Source organism: Adiantum capillus-veneris, chromosome 16, assembly GCF_014529385.1.
Source record: "Adiantum capillus-veneris isolate H3 chromosome 16, ASM1452938v2, whole genome shotgun sequence".
NCBI lineage: Eukaryota > Viridiplantae > Streptophyta > Polypodiopsida > Polypodiales > Pteridaceae > Adiantum > Adiantum capillus-veneris.
Genome location: NC_140946.1, coordinates 111,285,648 through 111,309,240, shown reverse-complemented (window position 1 = coordinate 111,309,240; position 23,593 = coordinate 111,285,648). Strand labels below are relative to the sequence as shown.

Genomic DNA, 23,593 nt, shown 5'->3' with positions numbered 1-23,593 from the left:
GGATTCACTATGGATTTTCGTATGGTATCACGTGAGTGTACAAGAGGGGGGTTTTTAGAGGTCAGACATAAGTGTATACAATAGGGGTAGCCCCCCATTATTTCATGCTTGTACCGTATGCATAAGGGAGGGGGGACCTACCCCGCGGGGGGGGGGGGGTATTAAGTGCTTATGCCATAAGACACATGCCCTAACAAGCCAATCAAAGAATCTTTCACATGAGGGTGTTGTTCTTGGTATTTCAAAGAGTTAATTTACTCCTTTAGCAAACTAAGATAGCCATACCAATGAAAAAATATGGTACCTCCCTGTCCTCTCCCTTAGCTAACATCTTTAAGACTTGTTCAACAAGCTTCTAGATTTGTTGGGGTCAATGCTACCATAAACTTGACTAATCTTCCTCTATGTGTGCTTTGAAAGGAAGGAGAGAGAGACATATTTGTCTGAGACTTCTATCTGCCTGCTCTGCCCACGTGTCTTCTTCTCCCTTCGTCCACTTGATTGGCTCCCCGCTATCTCTGTGAAGCCTTCCCCTTTTCCATTTGGTGGCATCTGCTTAGATACCCATTAATAAACCACTTTCAAAATTGACCACACATACGACATACTTGAATACCCATACTAATAGAGATCAGTTATGGATGTTGTACTTGGCAAATATACTTGCTCTTCTATTCAATGTTCGGGAAAGATGTGTGTTAGCTTACTATCGTGCCGTTTTCAATTTCAAAAAGTCCGGTTAAGGGCAAGGGGAAAAGGAGGAATTCCGCCTCAAAATAGAGAAAAATAGTGTAAAAATCCAAGAAAAAATCTAATTTTCTAAAATCTTCTCTTGAAAAATTTAAGGAAAGAAATTTTGTATGTTTGGAAAAATGATTTTTCCCGAACACTGCAAGTTCTATTGAATAGAGATCAATTGTACATATCATTTGGTGTCTACCTTAAACTTGGTAGGCCTCGTGACTTTGTCACTTGTTCCCTAGGCACTAGTAAGGTCTTTGTCAGACGTAGGCGCAAGACAGGGCCCAAAAATCCCTGCTTGGGTGCTTTGGCTGTCACACACAACGAGGCTCTCTCCTTTCGAACGTCTACATCAGCAAATCAGCTGGTTCCACTTCCGCTTCTCCAGGCACGAGCAAGAATTTGTCGCCTATTTTCACATGTCGCGCCCTTTTTGCTCTTCATGTCCGCTACTAGGCGAAGTTGACCGAGGGGTCTAGGCCGGGTGAGCATTCGTTGCAGCGGACGCACACAATAGCCAATACCTTTTTGCCATGTCAATTGCACACACATACGGGCGAACGTGTGTGACACGAGCCTAACTGAGTTCCAATTTCCAAAAGCCCGGGCCCGAACTTTCCAATTCATTAAAGAGTGAATGGATGGGGTGCTGCTCATTTCCAATTTCCAAGGAAAGGAAGAGAGAAAGACTCAGCTGGAGCCTGAGAGGCTAGAGCTAGAGCCAGGACTCAGGAGTAAATTGCTGAATGCCCATTCCTTGGGCGAATCTATAGAGAGAGAGAGAGAGAGAGAGAGAGAGAGAGAAAAGAAGAAGAAGAAGAAGAAGACGAGCGATTGCAACAGCCTAAGAGGGGGGGGAGATGGCAAGCACCCTCCTTCAAGCCCGCTATGCTACCCATCCGCACCAACAGCTCTTCCCAACCCGCCTGTCAGTGCTCCCGCCATGCCCTCCTCTTTCTTCTCGCAACCGCCACCCTTGCTGCCATCTTCGCCAAGGAGGCTCTCGCTGTTGCTACCATCATCATGGTGGAAGGTCCCCCTCCTCCCTCCGGTGGCCTGCCTAGTACCGATAATGCCGATCAATCCCGAGACACGGACCTTCCATTGAAGAAGATTCCAACCACCTGACGGGGCACCATGCCTGACGAGCTGGAAAGCATTAGTTCTCTAGAATCGTTGGATGTCAGCCGCAACAACTTGTCTGGTTCGATGCCAGAATTCTTGTCTGCATGGTTCAATCTGAAAAGCCTTGTGCTCTCCTCAAATACTTTCAATGGTAGTCTCCCTAATCTGTTGGTGAAGCTCGTCAATCTTCAAGTCCTCGACCTGGCAGAAAACAATTTATCGAGTAACATTCCTTTCTTTTTAGGCTCATTTGGCTCATTAAGAGTGCTAAATTTGAGTGGGAACCACTTCACGGGTGGGATACCCTCATCTCTGGGGAAGCTCTTGGCCTTGCAAGTTCTGGATCTGAGAGGGCAAAAGCTTTCTGGGCCCATTCCGGTCGAGCTTGCCGGTTTGCCGAACTTGCAAGTTCTTGCTCTTGCTGGTAACTCTCTCACAGGTTCTGTCCCTTCAGTTCTTAGCAGCCTTTCTACAGCCCAGGTTTTTTATTTCCAGAGCAACAGACTGACTGGCACCATTCCCTCTAGTTTGGGGATGCTACAAAAGCTGATGGTTCTCTCCTTATCAGACAACCACTTGTATGGCGGCATTCCCTCAGATATTGGTAATTGCTCCCACTTAATGGTTTTTGAGGCCAGAACAATGGGCAAAATGGATCGATACCAACAGAGACGGGCATGTTGGTGAAGCTACAGAAGTTGGACATAGGCATGAACAACCTTGCAGGTTATATACCCCCACAATTATTCAATTGTACAGCCTTGTTAAAATTGGACCTTGATTACAACCACCTGACAGGGCACACACGCTCACAATGGGAGGCCATCACCTTGCAAGCGAAGCGATGCATGACTTGTGGTCGTGCTTGTGATGGCCATAGAAATCTAGGGATGGGCCAAGATGCATGCTGCTATTTGCGCCGCATGAAAATGCCAGACTAATCTCATTAGGATCAGGTTGGGCTGGCACTCGAAACGGATGAGGATGGCGGCATGATGCATGAAGATGTATGCGCTTGCCACCCCTTATTTGAAATTGGAATCTCTAAAAAAATCAATGGTTTTTATTTTTTGAATCCATTAGGAATACATATCAATTAGGTGGTACTAGCTGCAAGATAATTGAAAAATATCCAGAATCTTCGAAAATGCTCTCTCAGGTGAGTACGTAGGTGAGTACGTAGGTCCTTGGAGATGTCCTGGTGGTGTTAAGCAAAAGAGAATGAAAGCAAAGGTGGAGACTGATCGTAGGTGTCGGGGAGGAGAATACGTCACCATGGAGCATAGGGCGAGCAGTGAGGCTAGGCACGATAGGCTCAGAGAGCCAGGTAGGGATGGCGCAGGACGAACGTTTTTTTTTTAATAACAAACAAAGCGCCTTCATAGTCTAGGCGCTTCGATGCAGCGGTTAGCCAGTATGATTTGTTTACAAGAATTCCAGAGTTCGATTCGCATGCTAGTTTTGCTTGGAAGGTGCGTTGTAAAGGTGAGGCAAAGAACTATTATATAACTGGTTTTAGGAAAGGGGACATAGGTCAGGTACAATATAATGGTTAAGATAATCATATGAGCATGTTTAGCTCTCCTCAGGTTACAAATTCTATAGTCTCAATTTGTCACATGGTCATATGGCTTGACTGGGTGTGCCATCTTGAGCTATCGATTTTTACCTTCAATTCTTCTACCTATGCATATGGCTTGATCGGGTCTCTTGAGCTATCCATTCTTACCAAATGTGTAGTTGTGCCTCTTTTTACGATAAAAAGCGATAAACTTTTTAAAACAGTTAGTTACAAATTCTATAGTCTCAATTTGTCACATGGTCATATGGCTTGACCGGGTGTGCCATCTTGAGCTATCGATTTTTACCTTCAGTTCTTCTACCTATGCATATGGCTTGACTGGGTCTCTTGAGCTATCCATTCTTACCAAATGTGTAGTTGTGCCTCTTTTTACGATAAAAAGCGTTAAAATTTTTAAGACTGTTAGTTTTTTTCCCATGTAGTTACAAATTCTATAGTCTCAATTTGTCACATGTTCATATGGCTTGACCGGGTGTGCCATCTTGAGCTATCGATTTTTACCTTCAATTCTTCTACCTATGCATATGGCTTGACCGGGTCTCTTGAGTTATCCATTCTAACCAAACGTGTAGTTGTGCCTCTTTTTACGATAAAAAGCGTTAAAGTTTTTAAGACTGTTAGTGTTTTTTTCCATGTAGTTACAAATTCTATAGTCTCAATTTCCCACATAGTCATATGGCTTGAGCTATAGTTTCTTGCCAAGACACGTCTAGCATACCTTGGGTCTATGTGTCACACATACACAATGTCTTTATTTTGTTTATAATTACAAATGTAGTCTCAATTTGTCACATGGTCATATGACTTGAGCGGGTGTGTCATCTTGAGCTATCGATTTTCACCTTCAGTTCTTTTAGCTTTCAAAGTGAAATATGGTATACCAATGTGTCACATTAGGTTAATGTAGGAGCTTTGATGTGATAGTTTGAAATAGAATCGAAAATATCTATATATATGTAGTTGGACTTAGAATGCTTCTTTTTTTTAATAGGATATCTATATAGTCATTATGACAGAGGGTAAGAAGAAGGCATTTCTTTAGTCTCTAAGGTTAACTCTCTGCAAGGTGATTAGTGAATTGCCGAATAAGCAATTAAAAAGTATCGTGCAAAATGAGACACTCATGGATAAAATGCTTGAAAAAGCAATTGTAAGTGCGGTCTTCAAGCAATTGTAAGTGCGGGCTTATCCTAGATTTATCTAGGTATACTTTTATGTTTTCATTTTTTGTTTTTTTTGTACATGATCGCCTATCGATGTGGACATGGCCTTTTGGTAATCGTGTGATTAGACTATGTGATTGAAGGTTTCTTATATGTTATGATATGCAGGTTATAATACCACTTTGAAGTTAGATTACTTTGACTCTATTGAAAATGTGCTTGATTTCAATGTGTAAGATAATCCTTAAATCCCACGTGGGAGCCAAAGATGAGGTGGACAGTTTTTTTGGAAAAAGAAATTATGTGATGAAAATCTCATGTGGGAGCCCAAAAAAAGGGTGTATTGATTTTTTTTGAGAAAGAGGTCTCCTTACAAAGGAGGCTCCGGCGAAATTTTTAAGATTTATATTTTATGTACAAACTCAAAATTAAATACATATGGTGCTTTTTAAAAGGCATTTTGCTTAAACATAGACGTGCATTCATATCACATATAATTGTTTTTGTTCAAAAAGATTAATCTTTTAACGAGTTGCTTTGTAATGTGTTTTGATTTGAAAAGTGAAGTTTTTCATGGTTGTTTAAGAGTATGCATTATTTGTTATTTAGAGAACAATCCATTTCATATGTGTGTCTTAAATCTTATGTGGGAAGCTTACTAAGTAGGTGGCTAGTATCATATGTTTTGAGATTGCGATTTGTATCAGTTTACAAGGCAAATGTTAATCGTTTTTTGACAAATTACATTGAAACGATTGGTTTATTTTAATTTAGTATTCATTATATTTGTTGTTTTTCATGGTTTTTTCTCTTAACATCTATTGCATATGAAAACACAATACAATGTACACTTCTGTTCATTTGCAGTTCAATATGTATTTTTGCAAAAGCATGTGCTTCTAAAATTGTTATGTTACTAGAGTGAGTCATTACATTCCGTACGAAATCCGTATGAGGGGGGATGGCTCATTGTGAGAACGTCCGTATCTTGTGCGTATGTAGGGGGGTAGGTTAGCATGTAAGATATCGTACATAGGGGGGTTTCTCTAATTTTGATGCACGTAGGTGACATCCCCCCATTACTAATAGTGAATCCCCTGGGGGCACAATCAGTCTCTAAATTCACTTCTCTTAATAAAAGGGAGTGGAGAGTTTCTCGACTAATTGAGACCACCCATCCTTGACTGGCAACCTGAGCCAGCCCCCACTTTCCACCCCACACTCACACTTTTTGCCACATTGTTTTACATATACAAACAGTGTTCCTTAATTAATTCCAAACACAGGTTCTTTTTTACAGCCCTTCAAACAATACCAAAACAATTCAAACAAGGCCTAATGAAAACAACCCTATTATTCGACAAACCCTATATGTTTGTTTTACATATACAAACAGTGTTCCTTAATTAATTCCAAACACAGGTTCTTTTTTACAGCCCTTCAAACAATACCAAAACCTGAGCCAGCCCCCACTTTCCACCCCACACTCACACTTTTTGCCACATTGTTTTACATATACAAACAGTGTTCCTTAATTAATTCCAAACACAGGTTCTTTTTTACAGCCCTTCAAACAATACCAAAACAATTCAAACAAGGCCTAATGAAGACAACCCTATTAATCAACAAAAATAACTTTTTCAATTTCTCATGAGTTTGCCGCTACCCGCGGACTTTCTCTATCTAACCAACAGAGCCTTTGCAAAGGATTTATGCTACCCACGGACTTTCTCTGTCTAACCAACAGAGCCTTTGCAAAGGATTTATTCACTAACCGCGAATTACGAAATCTTCCCATCTCGCTAACCGCAAGGCATCCCGCTACTCGCGAGGCATCTTGCTAACCGCCAGGCATCTCGCTACCTGCGAGGCATCCCGTTAACCGCGAGGCATCTTGCTAACCGCCAGGCATCCCGCTACCTGCGAGGCATCTCGCTAACCGCCAAGCATCCCGCTATCCGCAAGGCATCCCGCTAACCGCGAGGAACAAAAGAGAGCCGATAACCTCTAATCTCCGCTAACCACGGAATCATCTCGCTACCCATGAGGAACAAAATATATTCTTTCAACAATTCTTCTCTTTAAATGATTCATCGAACATGATCAACCAATCCTTCATATCAATTAGTAACCACTTATCATACAATAACAATTTATTAAGCAATAACAATTCAACAAACACTGATAATTTATCAAACAGTTCTTTCACTAATCTATGAAAACATATACTTGTTTCTTGTGATAGAATCATGTTTCTCGGACAGTTTAAGGGGTTCCCTATGCTTAGCTTCCCAAGTCAAACATGAATAGCAATGCAAAATTATAAATTTGTCTTACCAGATTTGGAGTGCGTACAGCTAACTCCTGTGCTAGAGGTTGGATGGCTTCGACTTCTTCTTCGGTTGATGCTTCCGCATGAGATACGTTCGGAGTAGACATCTTTCTTCCTACCTTCCTTGGTGGTGCAACGGCATGCGCGTCCTTAGAACTTCACGTTGCACGCTTTGGAATAGAGAAAAGAAAAGCGCATTGTTGGCGAGAGAGAGAGAGAGAGAGAGAGAGAGAGAGAGAGAGAGAGAGAGAGTGTTCACAAACCGCGGCACGTCGAGGACTGGAGATGGAGATGGCTTGAAGGTGAGAGGTTAAGGGAGAGAGCCTCCCTTCGGCGCGTCGTTGCAAGAGAGCTTCCGCTTCTGTAGATGTGTGTGTTCAAAGTGAGAGGAGAAGGGTCCTTTATATAGGCACTAGGGGGGTGCTAAGAATACTGAGAAGGTTTCAAGAATAGGAGAAGGAAAAGCTCGCGCGTCGTCACGGTTCAAAAAATTTATTATTATTATTTTATTTTTTTTGTGACATTTGCAAATCTTATGCGCGATTTTTAAAAAGCTCTATACTTACAAGTTCCCATTCTATCTTGAGAGAGAGAAAGAAAAAAGTATTCTTATTTTGACTCACCTCTCTTTCTTTCCTAAAAATACTATCTCTAAGCTTTTTTTTCACACATAGATTAGGTTCCCACATAAACCTATTGTTCCACATAAAGAAAGATCATAAATAAATAGATTCTGAACCCGGTTTTCAATATTGCTCTGATAAACTCATGATAACTCACAAAATTGAGATCTCAATTACTTTGCAAAATAATTGAAATGACTTATATGAATAAATGTTGGGTACATTACAACAACCCTCGCAAAAGGCTATGCATACATGACTAGCCATAGTCTCGAACAAGGTTCTTCCAGACCGAGTCTCAAAAACGGTCAAGACTACTTAAACAAGCCATAATCATCTCCACAAGGACGTATCAAGGCAGTATCCACAATGCAGCATACATATGTTGTGAAATCAATGCAAAATGCAGTGTATGCACTTAAATGTACGCTAAAAAGTGTGCAAGCAAAATTTCACAGAACTCAACTCCTTGCAGGGAGTCAAAGGTTCGCAACAGAGCTCACAACACAAAAACATTGCCGACATACACATAAAAGCTCCCACAAAAATTGTAATGGTTGTCATTGCCAAAGATGCTCACAGGTTTCTTATGTCAGAAGAACCTATGACTGTCCCTTTGCATCTAAAATTGTATCTATATTTGAGAGTTGTCTCTAAGAAACCATCAACGTCTATGCATGGGTAATCGGAGAAACTTAGTCTTTGCAGCCACAAGGAACATACATCAATGCACATATGGCAATCCAAAAAAAAAAAATTGCTCGCACAAAATGTATGAAATTGTTGCTAATGGAAATTTGTAACTTGATGCCTATTGTAAAATATCTATCTCTGTCTTGCTGACAACGATGTTGAGAACTGATGTCGTCGATGTTGGGAAGGTGACAATGCCGAGAATAACGTTGGGTGTTGATCCTAGATTGCATAAGGCATTATATGGCCTAAAACAAGGCTCAAGGCAGTGGTATCAAAAATTTGACAAGTACATGCAGTCCCAAGATTATGTATGGAGCCAAGAACGTCATTGCTTGTATACCCCAAAGTTGAACGATGTTCACGTATCATCTTGATACTTTATGTTGATGACATGCTCATTGCCGGGAAGTCTAAAGATGAGATTTCCACCTTGAAGAAGTCACTTAGCACACAATTTTCTATGAAGGATTTTGGAGACGTAAGTCACTTTCTTGGTATGTGTATCAAGAGGGATAAGAAACATGGAATACAATAGTTATCTCAAGAAATGTATATCCACAAGGTCTTGCAACGTTTTAATATGCAGGGGGAGAAGGCTACATTAAGTACCCCAATGTAGGCATATGCAAAACTTAACAAGAATGGTGCTCCCAAATCTGATGTTGAGAAAGTAAAAGTGGTAAAAGTGTCATATTCTTCAGCAATCGGTAGTCTTATGTATGCCATGGTAGCCATCAGATTAAACATTGCATTTGCAGTGGGAGTGGCTAGTAGATTTATAGCAAATCCTGGCAAGAAGCACTAGAGAGAAGTGAAACACATTCTGAGATACCTTAAGGGAACAACACTTTGGGAATAATAATGCATCCATAGTGGGTTACACAAATGCAGACTATGCAGGTTTTGTGGATAGTTGAAGATACACATATAGCTCTGTATTCCTATTTGTTGGAGCAGAAGTGTCATGGAGATAATGTCTCCATGATTGCACTTCGTCTTCCACCATAGAGTCTGAGTATATTGCAGTCTCTAGTGCTAGAAAGGAAGCTGTATGTTTAGCTTGTCTAGTACGAGACCTTGGCATTTATCATACTCCAGTGTGGCATTGTGATAGTCAGAGTGCTACTATGCTAGCGAAGAACCCTATGATTCACTCCAAGTCAACAGAGGTCAGTTATCATGTGATATGGGACATACTGGTTAACAAACACATTGAGATAGTCATGGTTCCAGCTTGTAACAAGTGTTGATTTCTTCAAGTGTCATGCTGTGTATAATTAGTATGTGATTATCCTCTCAAGTTTGGATTACCTTTTATGGCTATTGCTTAATTAAATGTTAGCGTTTGCTGAGAGAGAGAGAGAGAGACACCACAAACTAACATAGCTACTACACAATACTAGAGACAAAAAGAGCAAGCACTAACCATCATCCTCATAGCACTAGACGATGATTTTATTCCCTCCTAGGACGACGAGATTGGAGTGGAGCGAGCTTTTGGAGCGAGATTTTTTTTCTCTTTTTCTTAATTTTCATATTTAGCAAAAGAAGTTGGTTCCAAGAGCTTTTGGAGTGAGTTTCTTTTTCTTTTTCTCCCTCTCCCCTCTCTCACTCCCCTTCTCTCTCTCTCTCTCTCTCTCTCTCTTTGAGTCACAACACAAAGAAAAACTTGCAATTTCAATAATCCAATAATAATAATGATAATAATAACAAGCACCGTTGGAGCTAGTGTTTGGATAAAGGCGCTGCGCCTTTGCCCGGGGCCAGACTTCCGATGTCCGGTCGCCCACCCATCGTGTGTACACACCCTTACTCTTTCATATACAAATAATAAGGACCTCCTCACTCATAGTACTTCTCGAGGTTGCTCCACCCACAGTCTCATGTTTCTCCCCTTCCTCTCATGCAGTGCACCGCACTGCCCACGCATGCATCCACACGCATGCACACTCACAAGTGGTATAAGAGCTACGACAGTAGCGAATGACGCACATGATGGCTTCCCAATGAGATGTGAAAGCATGGAGCTTTCGGCTATGGCAACTTGAGCTTGGCTATAAGACCTAGAAGACTGAGATGTCGGATCCACCGCCCTACCACCCTATATATAGGCCGGCTCCTAGTGAAGGAGTACGAGCAGAAGTGCGACGCGAGAGAGAGTGCGAGAAGAAGACCATGACGATATGGTGAACTTGCTCTACTGTAATGTGTAGAGCATAGTGAGCTCTTATTAGGTTTTTACAAAAGAATATGTGTACATACCTGGCGGCCCGCCCACTTACCTGGGCGACCACATTGGGCTTTATACCCCAACAACCTCCCACTTAAAGTCCAATGTGGTACTTTAAGTGTGACAGAAGCTACTATACAAGCTAATATACAAGAGATGTAGAGAAGTGATGTACTACCCTACACCTAACTGCTTGCGAAAATGCGCAAAGCTCTCTGAGGGAAGTCCTTTTGTAAGTAGATCAGCAAGATTTTCTGTGGTGTGAACTTTGACAAGCTAAAGTTGCTTATCCTCGAGCATTTCCCTGATGAAATGATACTTCACATCCACATGCTTTGTCTTTGAGTGATAAACTGGATTGCGAGCCAATTGTATAGCACTTTGACTATCACAATATAACACAGGCATCTCTTCTTTGATTCCCAAATCTGTTACTAGTCGATTAAGCCAAATTGATTCTTTGCATGCCTCTGATGCTGCAACATATTCAGCCTCTGTAGTAGACTGAGTAACACAATCTTGTAATCTAGAACGCCATGATACTGCTCCACCGGCCAATGTAAAGACATACCCTGACATAGACCTTCGGTTGTCTAAGTCACCTGCATAATCTGAGTCTGTAAAACCCTTTACACTTAGCTCTTGACTCCCATAGCATATACGCATACTCTTTGTAGCTTTCAGGTATCTCAATATTCCTTTCACTGCCTCCCAATGTTTCTTGCCTGAGTTTGACATGTATCGACTTACTACTCCCACTGCAAATGCAATGTCTGGGCGAGTAGCAATCATTGCATACATCAAACTACCCACTGCAGACGCATATGGAATTATCCATTTCAGCCTGTTCTTCCTCAGACACGGGACAATCTTGTTTGCTAAGTTTCACATATGGTGGCAATGGAACACTCAGTGCCTTTCCCTTCTCCATATTGAAACGTTGCAAAACCTTGTCAATATACTCTGTTTGAGATAACCAAATCAACTTCTTTGATCTGTCTCTCTCAATGCGCATACCAAGTATATGACTTGCCTCACCCATGTCTTTCATGTCAAACGATTTTTCTATCTTTGACTTCAAAGCTGAAATTTCTTCCAAGTGCTTGCCAGCAATCAACATGTCATCCACATACAAAATAAGGATCAACCAACTACCATCCTTAGCCTTCTTTGTATATAGACAGTGATCGAACTCACTACGTTTGTAGCCTTGAGAAAGCATAAACTTGTGGAATTTATGGTACCATGCATGTAAATTTCCACATCTAAATCACCATGCAAGAACGCTGTCTTGACATCCATTTGGTGCAACACCAAATCTAATATGGCAACCACTGCAAGAAAGCATCTCAATGTAGTCATCTTGACCACCGGAGAGAAGACTTCATCAAAGTCAATGCCTTGTTCTTGCTTAAAGCCCTTGGCAACAAGCCTTGCTTTGTACTTTGGCTGACTATCATGAGTGGTGATCTTATACCTGTAAACCCATTTACAAGGTAGAGCCTTTTTGCCATGTGGTAATTTAACTAGCTTCCATGTCTTGTTTTTATGCAGAGCTGTCATCTCTGAATGCATGGCCAATTGCCAATTCCCGGAGTCCTTCATTTTCACTGCTTCCTTGTAACATGAAGGCTCATTGCAATCAGTCAACATGACATAGTTCATAGATGCAACAAACCTATCAGGAGGTCGCATGACACGTCCAGATCTACGCACAATAGGTGGCTCAGGCTCAGCCACAACCTGTGGTTCCACTCTATCTTGTCCTTGCTCCTCTTGAGCCCTGACATTTTGTCTTGCACGTGTAGGTCCATCTTCTTGGAAGACAACTCTTCTAATCTCCTCAACCCTCTCTGGTTTAGAATGATATTTGGATTCATTAAAGTGAACATCAATTCTGCGGACAACCTTTCTGGATTCGGGATCCCAAAGTCTGTACCCCATCTCACCAGAATTACCATAGCCTAGAAAGATGCACTTTCTACTCTTTGGCTCAAGTTTGTTCTTAAATTCCTTTGGAACGTGAGTATATGCCTCACAGCCAAAGACTCTGAGATGCTTGTATGAGGGCATTTTTCCTGACCATACCATCTCTGGCACTGAATCCTTCTGCAAAACCTTGCTAGGAGATCTATTTACAAGATGAACAGCTGTTGATACAGCTTCAGCCCAAAACCCATTTGGCAGGTGTGCATTAGACAACATACTTCTGACCTTCCCTTGTATGGTCCTATTCATCCTCTCAGCAACACCATTTTGAGGAGGATTGTAAGGAGCAGTAAGTTCACATTTTATACCTTTTGACTCACAAAAGTCCTGAAAGGCCTTTGAAACATACTCTCCACCATTGTCAGTGCGTAAGCATTTAAGCTTCTTGCCACTCTGATTCTCCACAAGTGTCACAAACGTTTTGAAACACTAAACGCTTCATCCTTGTGCTTGAGAAAGTAAACCCATACTTTCCTCGAGTAATCATCTATAAATGTCATAAAGTAAGAAGCTCCCCCTAGGGATAGGTTAGGCATAGGTCCACACAAATCACTATGAACAAGTGCCAACTGTGTATCTCTTCTACTGCTTCTATGCTTATGTGGCTCAGCGTGAAAGAAGAGCCATTCTGAAACTTCAATTGAACATCTCCAACACCTAAGATCTCACATGTCTGCCCATTGCCTAGCCGAACATAATCTTTAGTGGTCACATAAGAGGTAAACCACTCCTTGTTTGGAGACACATGAAGTGATGCCCCTGAGTCTATAATCCAGTCACTCAGTGCATTTCCATCAGATGCTGTAAGAAGAGCTGAGTCCATTGTATTCTTCAAGAATTAGATGTCTCCTGACACTAGACTGTCATCCTCTGCAACAGTGTTTGTCACATTTATTTCTTGAATCTTCACTGAGGACTTGTTCTTCTCACCATGGTCTTCAGCTTTCTCTTTGCCTTTTTCTGCTTTCCATTCTCTGCAGTCTCTTTTCATGTGACCCTTCTTGCCACAATGGTAGCATTCTATGTCACTCTTGCCTTTAGCACTGCGGGACTTGCTACGAGACTGATTCCTCTTTCCACCTTTGTACTTTTCTTTGGTCCTTCCCTTGAAAACTAAGGCTGTTCCTTTTCCTTTGTCCATTGTCTTTCTATTGGTTTCTTCAGTAAGCAGGCTTCCTTCTACACCTGCTATGTTCAAACCATCTGGAGGTGCAGAATTACTCAAAGCTGTGCGAAAAGTGTCCCAACTTTCCGGCAATGTGATCAATAGGAACATAGCTCTAACAGGTTCATCAAACTTGACACCTTGAGCTGACAACTGACTATAGATTGTGTTGAATTCATTCAGATGATTGGACATATGTGTCCCTTCTTTCCTCTTCAAGTCAACAAGCTTCTTAAGCCAGTGTACCTGTGAAGCTGCACTCTGCTTCTCATAAAGATCACTCAGCTTTAACCATGCTTGATAAGCCGACATCTCGTCTGCTACATTGAAGTAAACGCTTTCTGCCAAAGTCAGCATAATGGTAGAAAGTGCCAATTCATCCATTTCGCTCCATTCATCTTCGTCCATATCTTCTGGTTTTATCCCCTTGAGCTTTATAGGTTTTATCTGCTTCTTTTGTACCAACACGTGCCAAATCTGCTTCTTCCACAATGGGAAATTGGTTCCATCCAGCTTCTTGATATTGTAAAGAGCAATGTCCTGTGATCCAGCCATAGCTACGCTTCACAGTGGTTTACTTTCCTGGGAAAATTTCGGCAGAGTTTCCCCTGTAAACTGACCTCTGAACCAATATCAACCTGTCAAATGAACCAAGAAAGCTTCCGATTCTGCATAAATTTCGGTAGAGTCTCCTTTATAAAATGGCTATGGTGTACTAAAAAACAGACCAAAAAACAGCTCAAAAAACACTGTCTCTCTGACACTGTAAGCTACGAGTAAACCTGTCCTGCACATGTACTGTCTCTGACTGTCTTGTCACTGTCCTATAAGCATAAACTGCGACAATGCCTCAACGGCAGTAAAGCAAAGATGCAATCCCAACTGTCTAACTCACAGTCAATACATCCTAGCTGCCTATCTAAGGGTGCTCGAGGGATCGCTCCAAGACCTGTATCACCGAAAGGATCTCAACATTCGAGAATCCCCCAGCTCAATAAAACCTCACTCGACCCTCAACAAAGGTTGCAGTAAATCTAACAGTACATAGACTTCCCACAAAGTCATACATCCACAAATTTCCCACTGTATGTTGTAACCGTTGCGGCGGTTGTTTACTGCGTGACTCACAGCCAGCAAACCCTCAACAGACATACATCATCTCTGACAATACATCCCACGTGGAAGTACCTGCAATGTCAGGATGAAATCTGGAATATCAAGCAGCAAACACAAGCTACCTGATGAACTAGTGGATGTCGCCTACAGTCTGTGTGTAGATGCGCCCGTGTCGTATGTGAAACGCCTCCAAGAACTATGAGCCGTCCTTCAATGTGTAGACAGCCACAAATCAACACTCTGGGAGTGTCAATATCCTCAGCACCTGCAGTCGTAGGCCGAAAACCCCAAATTTGTAGAGTCGGATCTGCACCCGCTGAGACCACGTAGTCGAAAATGGCCTGCGCAAAACTTTGTCGAAGCCGAACGGTGACCGAGATGACCTCGGAATGAAATTCTGAGCACACCCAGCCCTACGGGCTGTCCCACAAGATTTGGGGCCGTGTCTTTGCCTGTCAAGTTTCACTCCAATCTGAGCTGGTGACTCTAGCCTCTTGCAGTGCTGCCCCGAGCCTCGATCTGAGCTCTGATACCAGTTGAAGGAGTACGAGCGGAAGTGCGACGCGAGAGAGAGTGCGAGAAGAAGAGCACGACGATATGGTGAACTCGCTCTATTGTAATGTGTAGAGCATAGTGAGTTCTTATTAGGTTTTTACAAAAGAATATGTGTACATACCTGGCGGCCCACCCACTTACCTGGGCGACCACATTGGGCTTTATACCCCAACACCTAGCCCTATCCAGAATACGGATCCCCAATCCACACTGGTCCAATCCGAGCCCTTAGCTAACCCCCTAAGTTGAGCCTTGCTCCTTAGGATCTTTGTCCTGACATTACTCCCCTCTTGGAGAAGCATTTTTGTCCTTGAAAACAAGAGTGGTGATACACTAAGGTTTTCCACCGTGGCATCCTTCATGGATACCGATGTTCGCTTGACTAGAACATGGTTCAATAGGAGGTTCAATGAAAACAAGAGTAACATCTTGATTTTCCACATTGTTGTCCATTTGAAACCATCATGTGTTACCGGCTCGTATCCAACATAGTGTGTAATGCCATTTAGAACACATCCCAGCATGATAAACGAGTTATCACAAGAAAGGTGTACCCAAAAGAGTACCTCTTTTCACTTTCCATGAAAGTAACTTGCTGACTTAACTCATCAAGCAAGTTGAAGTCCGTGACTTGTTCTCCATTTTCATCAGTAAACAACCCCGCCATAACTAGTATTCAAGGTTGAGAACGTGACTTAAACATGAAGAGATTAAACCTAGTTGCAAACATGCTTTAATTAATGGTAAGTGCAATCCAAGTAGAGTAATGAATGCTTATTTAGTGGATTGCTTGGTGCTAATGTACGCACTTTGCATATCCTTTAGCACAAGATTATACTTTGTAATATGTCTATCCCCTTGGATAACAGAGTACTGATGTGTTTTTTCCCACGGTTTATAGACAATCTGCCCAGATGACTGGTAAACGGTGATCACAAGATCGTACAACATTATTAACGAAGCAACAATGTCCTGAATAACCATCTTGGTTAATTGGAAAGATCCACAAGCACCCAAACCGAGACATGACATCTATTGGTGATTGGTAGATCCAAACAAAATCTCATAGAGATACTGCACATAGAATGCAAAATGCTTCATAGCACTAATGTGATCAATATGCATGCCACTCTAAACTAGCCTTTGCTAAACACTAGGGCCCATAACACCTAGTGTGCATGCATTTAGCAAAAACAGATCTAAACCTGTATATCCATGATCATCCTTGCCAATACTGATGGCGAATGTGATGCTCCTAGCACACATTAAAGAGAAATGTAAATAGTTCTGAAAAGAAACTAAATATTTTTTTCTGGAATTATTTGCAAGCCTTGTTGAAACGTTTGAATCATAATAGAAGGTAAAACATTAAGCACTTCTAGGTACAAACAATGAAACCTTTTCATTAACAACTCATTGTTGGGGTATAAAGCCCGATGTGGTCGCCCAGGTAAGTGGGCGGGCCGCCAGGTATGAACACATATTCTTTTGTTAAAACCTAATAAGAACTCACTATGCTCTACACATTACAGTAGAGCGAGTTCACCATATCGTCGTGCTGTTCTTCTCACACTCTCTCTCGCGTCGCACTTCCGCTCGTACTCCTTCAACTGGTATCAGAGCTCAGATCAAGGCTCGGGGCAGCATTTGAAGGTAGCCAGAGTCACCTGCTCAGATTAAAGTGAGATTCGACAGACGAAGACACGGCCCCAATTCCTATGGAAAAGCCCTAAATGCTTGGTGTTCTGAGAATTTCATTCTGAGGTCATCTCAGCCACCGTTCGGCTTCGACAAAGATCTGCGCATGCCATTTTCGACTACGTGGTCTTGGTGGGTGCAGATCCGACTCTGCAAATTTGGGGTTTCGGCCTATGACTGCAAGTGCTGAGGATATCTGCACTTCCAGAGTGTTGATTTGTGGCTATCTACACAACGAAGGATGGCTTACAGTTCTTGGAGGCGTGTCACATACGACACGGGTGCACCTACACACAGACTGTAGGCGACATCCACTAGTTCATCAGGTTGATATTGGTTCAGAGGTCAGTTTACAGGGGAAACTCTGCCGAAATTTTCCCAGGAAAGTAAACCACTGTGAAGCGTAGCTATGGCTGGATCACAAGACATTGCTCTTTACAATATCAAGAAGCTGGATGGAACCAATTTCCCATTGTGGAAGAAGCAGATTTGGCACGTGTTGGTACAAAAGAAGCAGATAAAACCTATAAAGCTCAAGGGGATAAAACCAGAAGATATGGACGAAGATGAATTGAGCGAAATGGATGAATTGGCACTTTCTACCATTATGCTGACTTTGGCAGAAAGCGTTTACTTCAATGTAGCAGACGAGATGTCGGCTTATCAAGCATGGTTAAAGCTGAGTGATCTTTATGAGAAGCAGAGTGCAGCTTCACAGGTACACTGGCTTAAGAAGCTTGTTGACTTGAAGAGGAAAGAAGGGACACATATGTCCAATCATCTGAATGAATTCAACACAATCTATAGTCAGTTGTCAGCTCAAGGTGTCAAGTTTGATGAACCTGTTAGAGCTATGTTCCTGTTGATCACATTGCCGGAAAGTTGGGACACTTTTCGCACAGCTTTGAGTAATTCTGCACCTCCAGATGGTTTGAACATAGCAGGTGTAGAAGGAAGCCTGCTTACTGAAGAAACCAATAGAAAGACAATGGACAAAGGAAAAGGAACAGCCTTAGTTGTCAAGGGAAGGACCAAAGAAAAGTACAAAGGTGGAAAGAGGAATCAGTCTCGTAGCAAGTCCCGCAGTGCTAAAGGCAAGAGTGACATAGAATGCTACCATTGTGGCAAGAAGGGTCACATGAAAAGAGACTGCAGAGAATGGAAAGCAGAAAAAGGCAAAGAGAAAGCTGAAGACCATGGTGAGAAGAACAAGTCCTCAGTGAAGATTCAAGAAATAAATGTGACAAACACTGTTGCAGAGGATGACAGTCTAGTGTCAGGAGACATCTACTTCTTGAAGAATACAATGGACTCAGCTCTTCTTACAGCATCTGATGGAAATGCACTGTTAACCCTCACGGCTCACGGACACCCTATCACCTACGAGACTGTTAACCCTCACGGCTCACGGACACCCTATCACCTATGAGACGGACGTTGTAACCTACGGTGGACATTGTATTATTTATTTGGTAGAGTCAGGTACCGAGCTTGTCGGTCCAATAAGAAAAGGGTAAGAGTGATCGCCGATGAGAGGCGCACTCTAACTGGGACATTCAAGGGATTAGTTGGCTAAGCATGGGCGCCCAAGTGTGAATGGGGTGAGCTCATATAAAAGCCAACTAAACGTAAAATTCACTCATTCTCTCATTTGTGCAATAGAAGAGTGCTCTTGCTCCATCTCCATCTCCATCTTCTTCTTCTTCACCTCCTTGTATGTGTGTGTATGTAAGAGAGAGAGAGAGAGAGAGAGAGAGAGAGTGCGATCGAGCATTGCGGCGGCACGGCGGTGAAGCGGTTGAGCGCGACGTAGCGTCGTCCCCTTCTTCTTTGCGGTGAGGAATCCTCCACGGCAGGAGCATAGAACGGTGAGTGACACACCATTGCCCTCTTTTGAGCTTACTAGTTAAGCTAGTTGTGTGCTTGGAGCCGTTTGTGGCTCGCACACAGTGTTAGGCAAGTCCCTTGCTTCGACGGTGCGGCAAGGAGCGCACATTTTTGGCGCCGCTGTCGGGGAATCACCTTGCACTAAGCCCAAGAGGCACTTTGTGCTTCTTCTATGAGTTGTTTGTAGTAGGAAAGAAGAGGAAGAGGAAGAGGAATGAGTTATTTTTCTGCAAGTTGTTAATTTCTGTATTGTCTGCAAGTTCTGTGATTTCTGCATAATCTTGTGTTTTCTGTTTGCACACAGTCTTTGCACAATTAGTTGTCGTTAGCTTGTTCGCAGTGAATGAGTAAGTAGGTAGACAGTTAGCAATTTCTGATTGCACACAGTCTGTACACAGCTTTCTGTTAAGGTTTGCCTGCACAGAGTCTTTGCACAGTAAGGTAGTGAGAGAGGAAGTAGGTGGACAGTTAGCTCACTGTCAGTAAGCAGTTAGCAGAGTGGTTAACAGATTAGTTAGTAGATTAGTTAGTGGTTAGCAGCAATGTTAGTAAGTAGATAAGGTAGTGACCTGTGAGCTGTTGACAGAGAGGTTAGGTAGGTGTTGACAGTGTGTGTGGCCAAGAAAGGGTCACCTAAAGCGCGCGCGGTCGTCGCCTAAAAAATAATAATAATAATAATATAAATAATAAATAATTTTTAAAAAAAACAAAAATATTTAAGCGTGAGTGACTGGGGGGCTACACTAAAATTTTGATCGGGATCGGGATCATTTGCCCAAGCCCAAGCCCAGTCCTCAGTCTTATGATATATATTAGACTCACTCTTATATATATACCCTACCCCCTCAAGAGGGAATGAGAGCATGTGGGGCAAGTCCTCCACTCTCCTGAAAAGTGACCACCAGCTACGCCCATGTGTGCCTCTTGTAGAATATATAAATACTCATCCTCGCGGGCACAGCGTCTAAGAACATCATCTTTTCCTCTCTTATAGAGAGTTCCAGCCAGTAAGCAATAGGGTTCGCATTCCTTGATTAATTTTCAAGCTATATCTTTTCGCAGCTCTTTGGGTGGAAAACCATTAACTAAGAAGTTAACAATCTTTTCACTCCATTCAAGCATTGTCTCAACAATGAACAAAGGAGTATTAGGCAATTCATCATCAACCCCCGTAGAAGCTTCGCCATTAGGGATACGAGATAAATGATCCGCCATGACATGTTTCCTCCCAGGCCTCACAACAACGGTGAAGTCAAACTCAAGAAGAATTAACAACCATTGTGTAATTCGACCTGTGGAACACGGCTTGTTTACCAAATATAGCAATGCTTGATGATCAACATAAAACACAAACTTGGTAGCAAGAAGGTAATAGCGAAATTTCTTTACTGCGTAAATCATAGCTATACCTTCGCGCTCTGTAGTAGTGTAGTTCATCTCAGCATCATTTAATTGGCGACTTGCAAAGCTAATAGGGTAGTCCAATTTATGTTCTCCTGGTTGAGTTAGAACACACCCAATAGCAAAGTTTGATGCATCAATATGCACATGAAAAGGTACATTCCAATCAGGTGTTCACAGGATTGGAGTACTTGTTAGGGTCTTCTTTAATAACTCATAAGATTGATGACATTCTTCCGTCCAATGAAACTCGATAAGAAGCTTGTACAATGGACGCGCTATCTCGGCAAAGTTTAAAATAAACCTTCGATAATAATCAACATGGCCCATAAATCTTTGAACTCCTTTATAGTTCGTAGGTGGTGGCAAATCAGCAATGGCTTTAATCTTACTCTCATCTGTGGATATCCCGTTCTTGGACACTATATGCCCTAGAATGACTCCATGCTTAACCCAAAATTGGCATTTGAAAGGGTTCAATGAGATGCAATAAAATCTGCACCTTTCAAATATTTTTCGTAGATATAACAAATGCTTCTCCCAAGAAGAATAAACACAAAGGTCGTCTAGGAAAGCTTCACAAAACTCCCTTAGAAATTCTTTAAACGCAGTGTTTATTAATCGTTGGAATGTAGCAGGGGCATTTGTTAAGCCAAAAGCCATAACACGAAATGCAAACACTCCAAACTCTGTGATAAAAGCAGTTTTAGCTTGGTCCTCTAATGCAATTGTGATTTGATTGTAACCAGAGTACCTATCTAAAAAGCTATAAGCTTCCTTGCCCGCAAATCTTTCAAGCACATGTTCTGAATATGACAAGGGATAATGATCTCTCCTAGTGGCTGCATTAACTTTCTCGAGGTCCACACACACTCTTAGTTTCCCATTCTTTTTTGGCACAATGACTATTGGAGAAACCCATTCTGAGTGCTCAATAGGGTATATGAATCCACATTGGATAAGTTTTTCAATCTCCTCTTGTACAATTTTGGCGTACTTAGGATTCATTGGATAGGGTCGTTGCTGGACGGGTTTAGCAATGTTGATCATGGGAATTGTATATTGCACCACATAAGGTGGAACGCCCTTCATGTCATGATATGTCCAAGCAAAGATATCCTTGTATTCCTTGAGGAGCTCCTTAAGTACAGCCTCTTCAGTTTTGGTAAGGTCTTGAGCAATAAAGACTGGTTTAGACTCCTCACCTAGTTCTGCTAATTCTATCTCTTTAACTACCGCTGGACCATCATAGACTCCACTGCTTTTATTGGTAGGTATTCGTTGGGCTTTGGCATACACAACCTTTCGCTCCCCCGTGGTATAAGATTTAAAATGTTCAGGAGCCGTATGTAAGTCAGCAGGCTCTTGTCCTGACAGAGACCTTTCTTTTAGTTCTGCCTCCTTTTGTTGTTGTGCTAACTCTCGGTTTTGACGTCTTCTTATAGTTCTACTCAATTTCGGCTTTGTAACCTCCAATTGAGCGAGGTCAATGGGTCGCGGGCTGCACCACATGACACTCTGGAGATGTTCACCCCAATTGTCTACTAGCTTTCGATGAGCATCACATGCCCCTAGATAGCTAAGCCATTCTGCAGTAGATCTTTCCTTGTTTATCCTAGCTCTCACATTTGCTCGATATCGTCGTCTCTTATATGACATTTGTTTCTTGTTAAGGTTTTGATTTTGGTAAATGTTTGAACTCGACTCGCCTGATAGGTCTTCGCTTGTATCTTCTTCACTCTCATATAAATTACCATAGACGGTCGTACTAGGCCTTGAGTGTTTAGTTTCTATACTTGGTTCAATCGATGTTTCCTCAGGTTCTGAATCCATTTCTCCCTGAGATTCCGTTTCTGATGTGTATTGGCCTGAAGCCTTTGAGGAATCATCAGTTTCACTCTCAGGTAGGTGTGCCTCTTTCTTATCATCGGATGTTAGATGCGCTACACCTAACATGTTTACTGGTGCAATGTGTGGTATCTCTTCCCCATCTAGTGTTACCTAGGTTGTTCCTCTAGCTCCCCATGTATCTATAGTTGCCGCTAGGTGTACCCAATCGACATTGTCTGACTCAGCCATTCCGGGTAGGATATCCATATAAGGAGATTTCTCCCCAATATCCGTGTCTTCGTTACACGTGTAACAATACTGTAATGGAGCTGAGTGAATTGTTGTGTCTGATCGATTATCAATGATGAATTTATTTCCTAGAGGATGCGCTCGACCACTTAAAAGATCAACTCGAATGACAAAGTCTTGGAACTGTAAGTAGACGTGGTTTTTGGACCAGTCATGCACCATTTTTGCTTCCCTCATGAATGGACGCCCTAAGATCATCTCAAATGACATAGGATGCTTGGAAAAATCCATAACAATGAAAGTCTGCCTTACCTTGTGTCCCAAGACCTTGATCCTGAGATCCTTTAGCATTCCAATAGGCGTAACAATAGATCTATTAGCCATTTTTACCACTACGCTTGTGGCTTCAAGGTGAGGTATCCCCATAGACTCCCAACAACTCTTTGTCACCATGCTGACTCCCGCACCACTGTCAAGGACCCCCTTTACAGTTAATCCTTTAGTAGTGATTGATAGAGTAGCATTAGATTCATCACCTTCAAAGTATTGCCCCAACTTGTTAACGGGTATTTCAATTACAGATTCATGTCCCACTAGGTCAGATGGTGGTGCTAAATGTTCCTCATCATTCATTACCGAGTCAGGTTTGTTCATATGTGCAAACTGTGGTAATCCACCTTGTAATTCTCCATTGAGGAAGGCTCGAAGAGCTGAGACTAGCTCGGGGTCTTTATATAGTTTGGACATGATGGTGGTTCTAACTTCTGAAGACATGAAATCCATCAATTTGGCAATGTTTAACGGCACCTTTTGGCCTTGAGTCCCTTCACGTGGGGAAGATGGGATCTCCATTTCTTCGATAGGATTAGGTAGTCCCTCTGTACACATTCTTTCCATCAAGAAGTGAGTACGCCCACTTTCCCATGACTTTAAGTCACTTTCTTCTTGGATGACACTAGGTATGTCCAAGGGTCTATGGACTTGGTGAGGTTGTTGTTGTGTAGGGAACACGGTGTCTGTAATCTGGATCTTCCTAGGTGCTGGTTCTAGATCCCTTTGGGTATCTTCTACCAAACTCCTTAAATGCTGACTCGCTCAATCTCCTCTGTAGGGTTTGGGTAAGTTCCTATCTTCTTTTTGGATCCTGGCCATTGTGGCTCATGAAGATCTTCCTTGTTGGTTTCTATGTTAGTGGTCGTTTTGGTCTCCAT

General features: G+C 42.2%; 1 protein-coding gene across 1 annotated transcript; it reads left to right on the top strand.

Annotated features, from left to right (window-relative positions):
- The first annotated feature begins 1,950 nt into the window (after positions 1 to 1,950).
- Positions 1,951 to 2,553, top strand: LOC147439650 (uncharacterized). The gene has a single exon (XM_086484050.1). The coding sequence runs from the start codon at positions 1,951 to 1,953 to the stop codon at positions 2,551 to 2,553; it is 603 nt and encodes a 200-aa protein (XP_086340176.1).
- Positions 2,554 to 23,593: the final 21,040 nt, after the last annotated feature.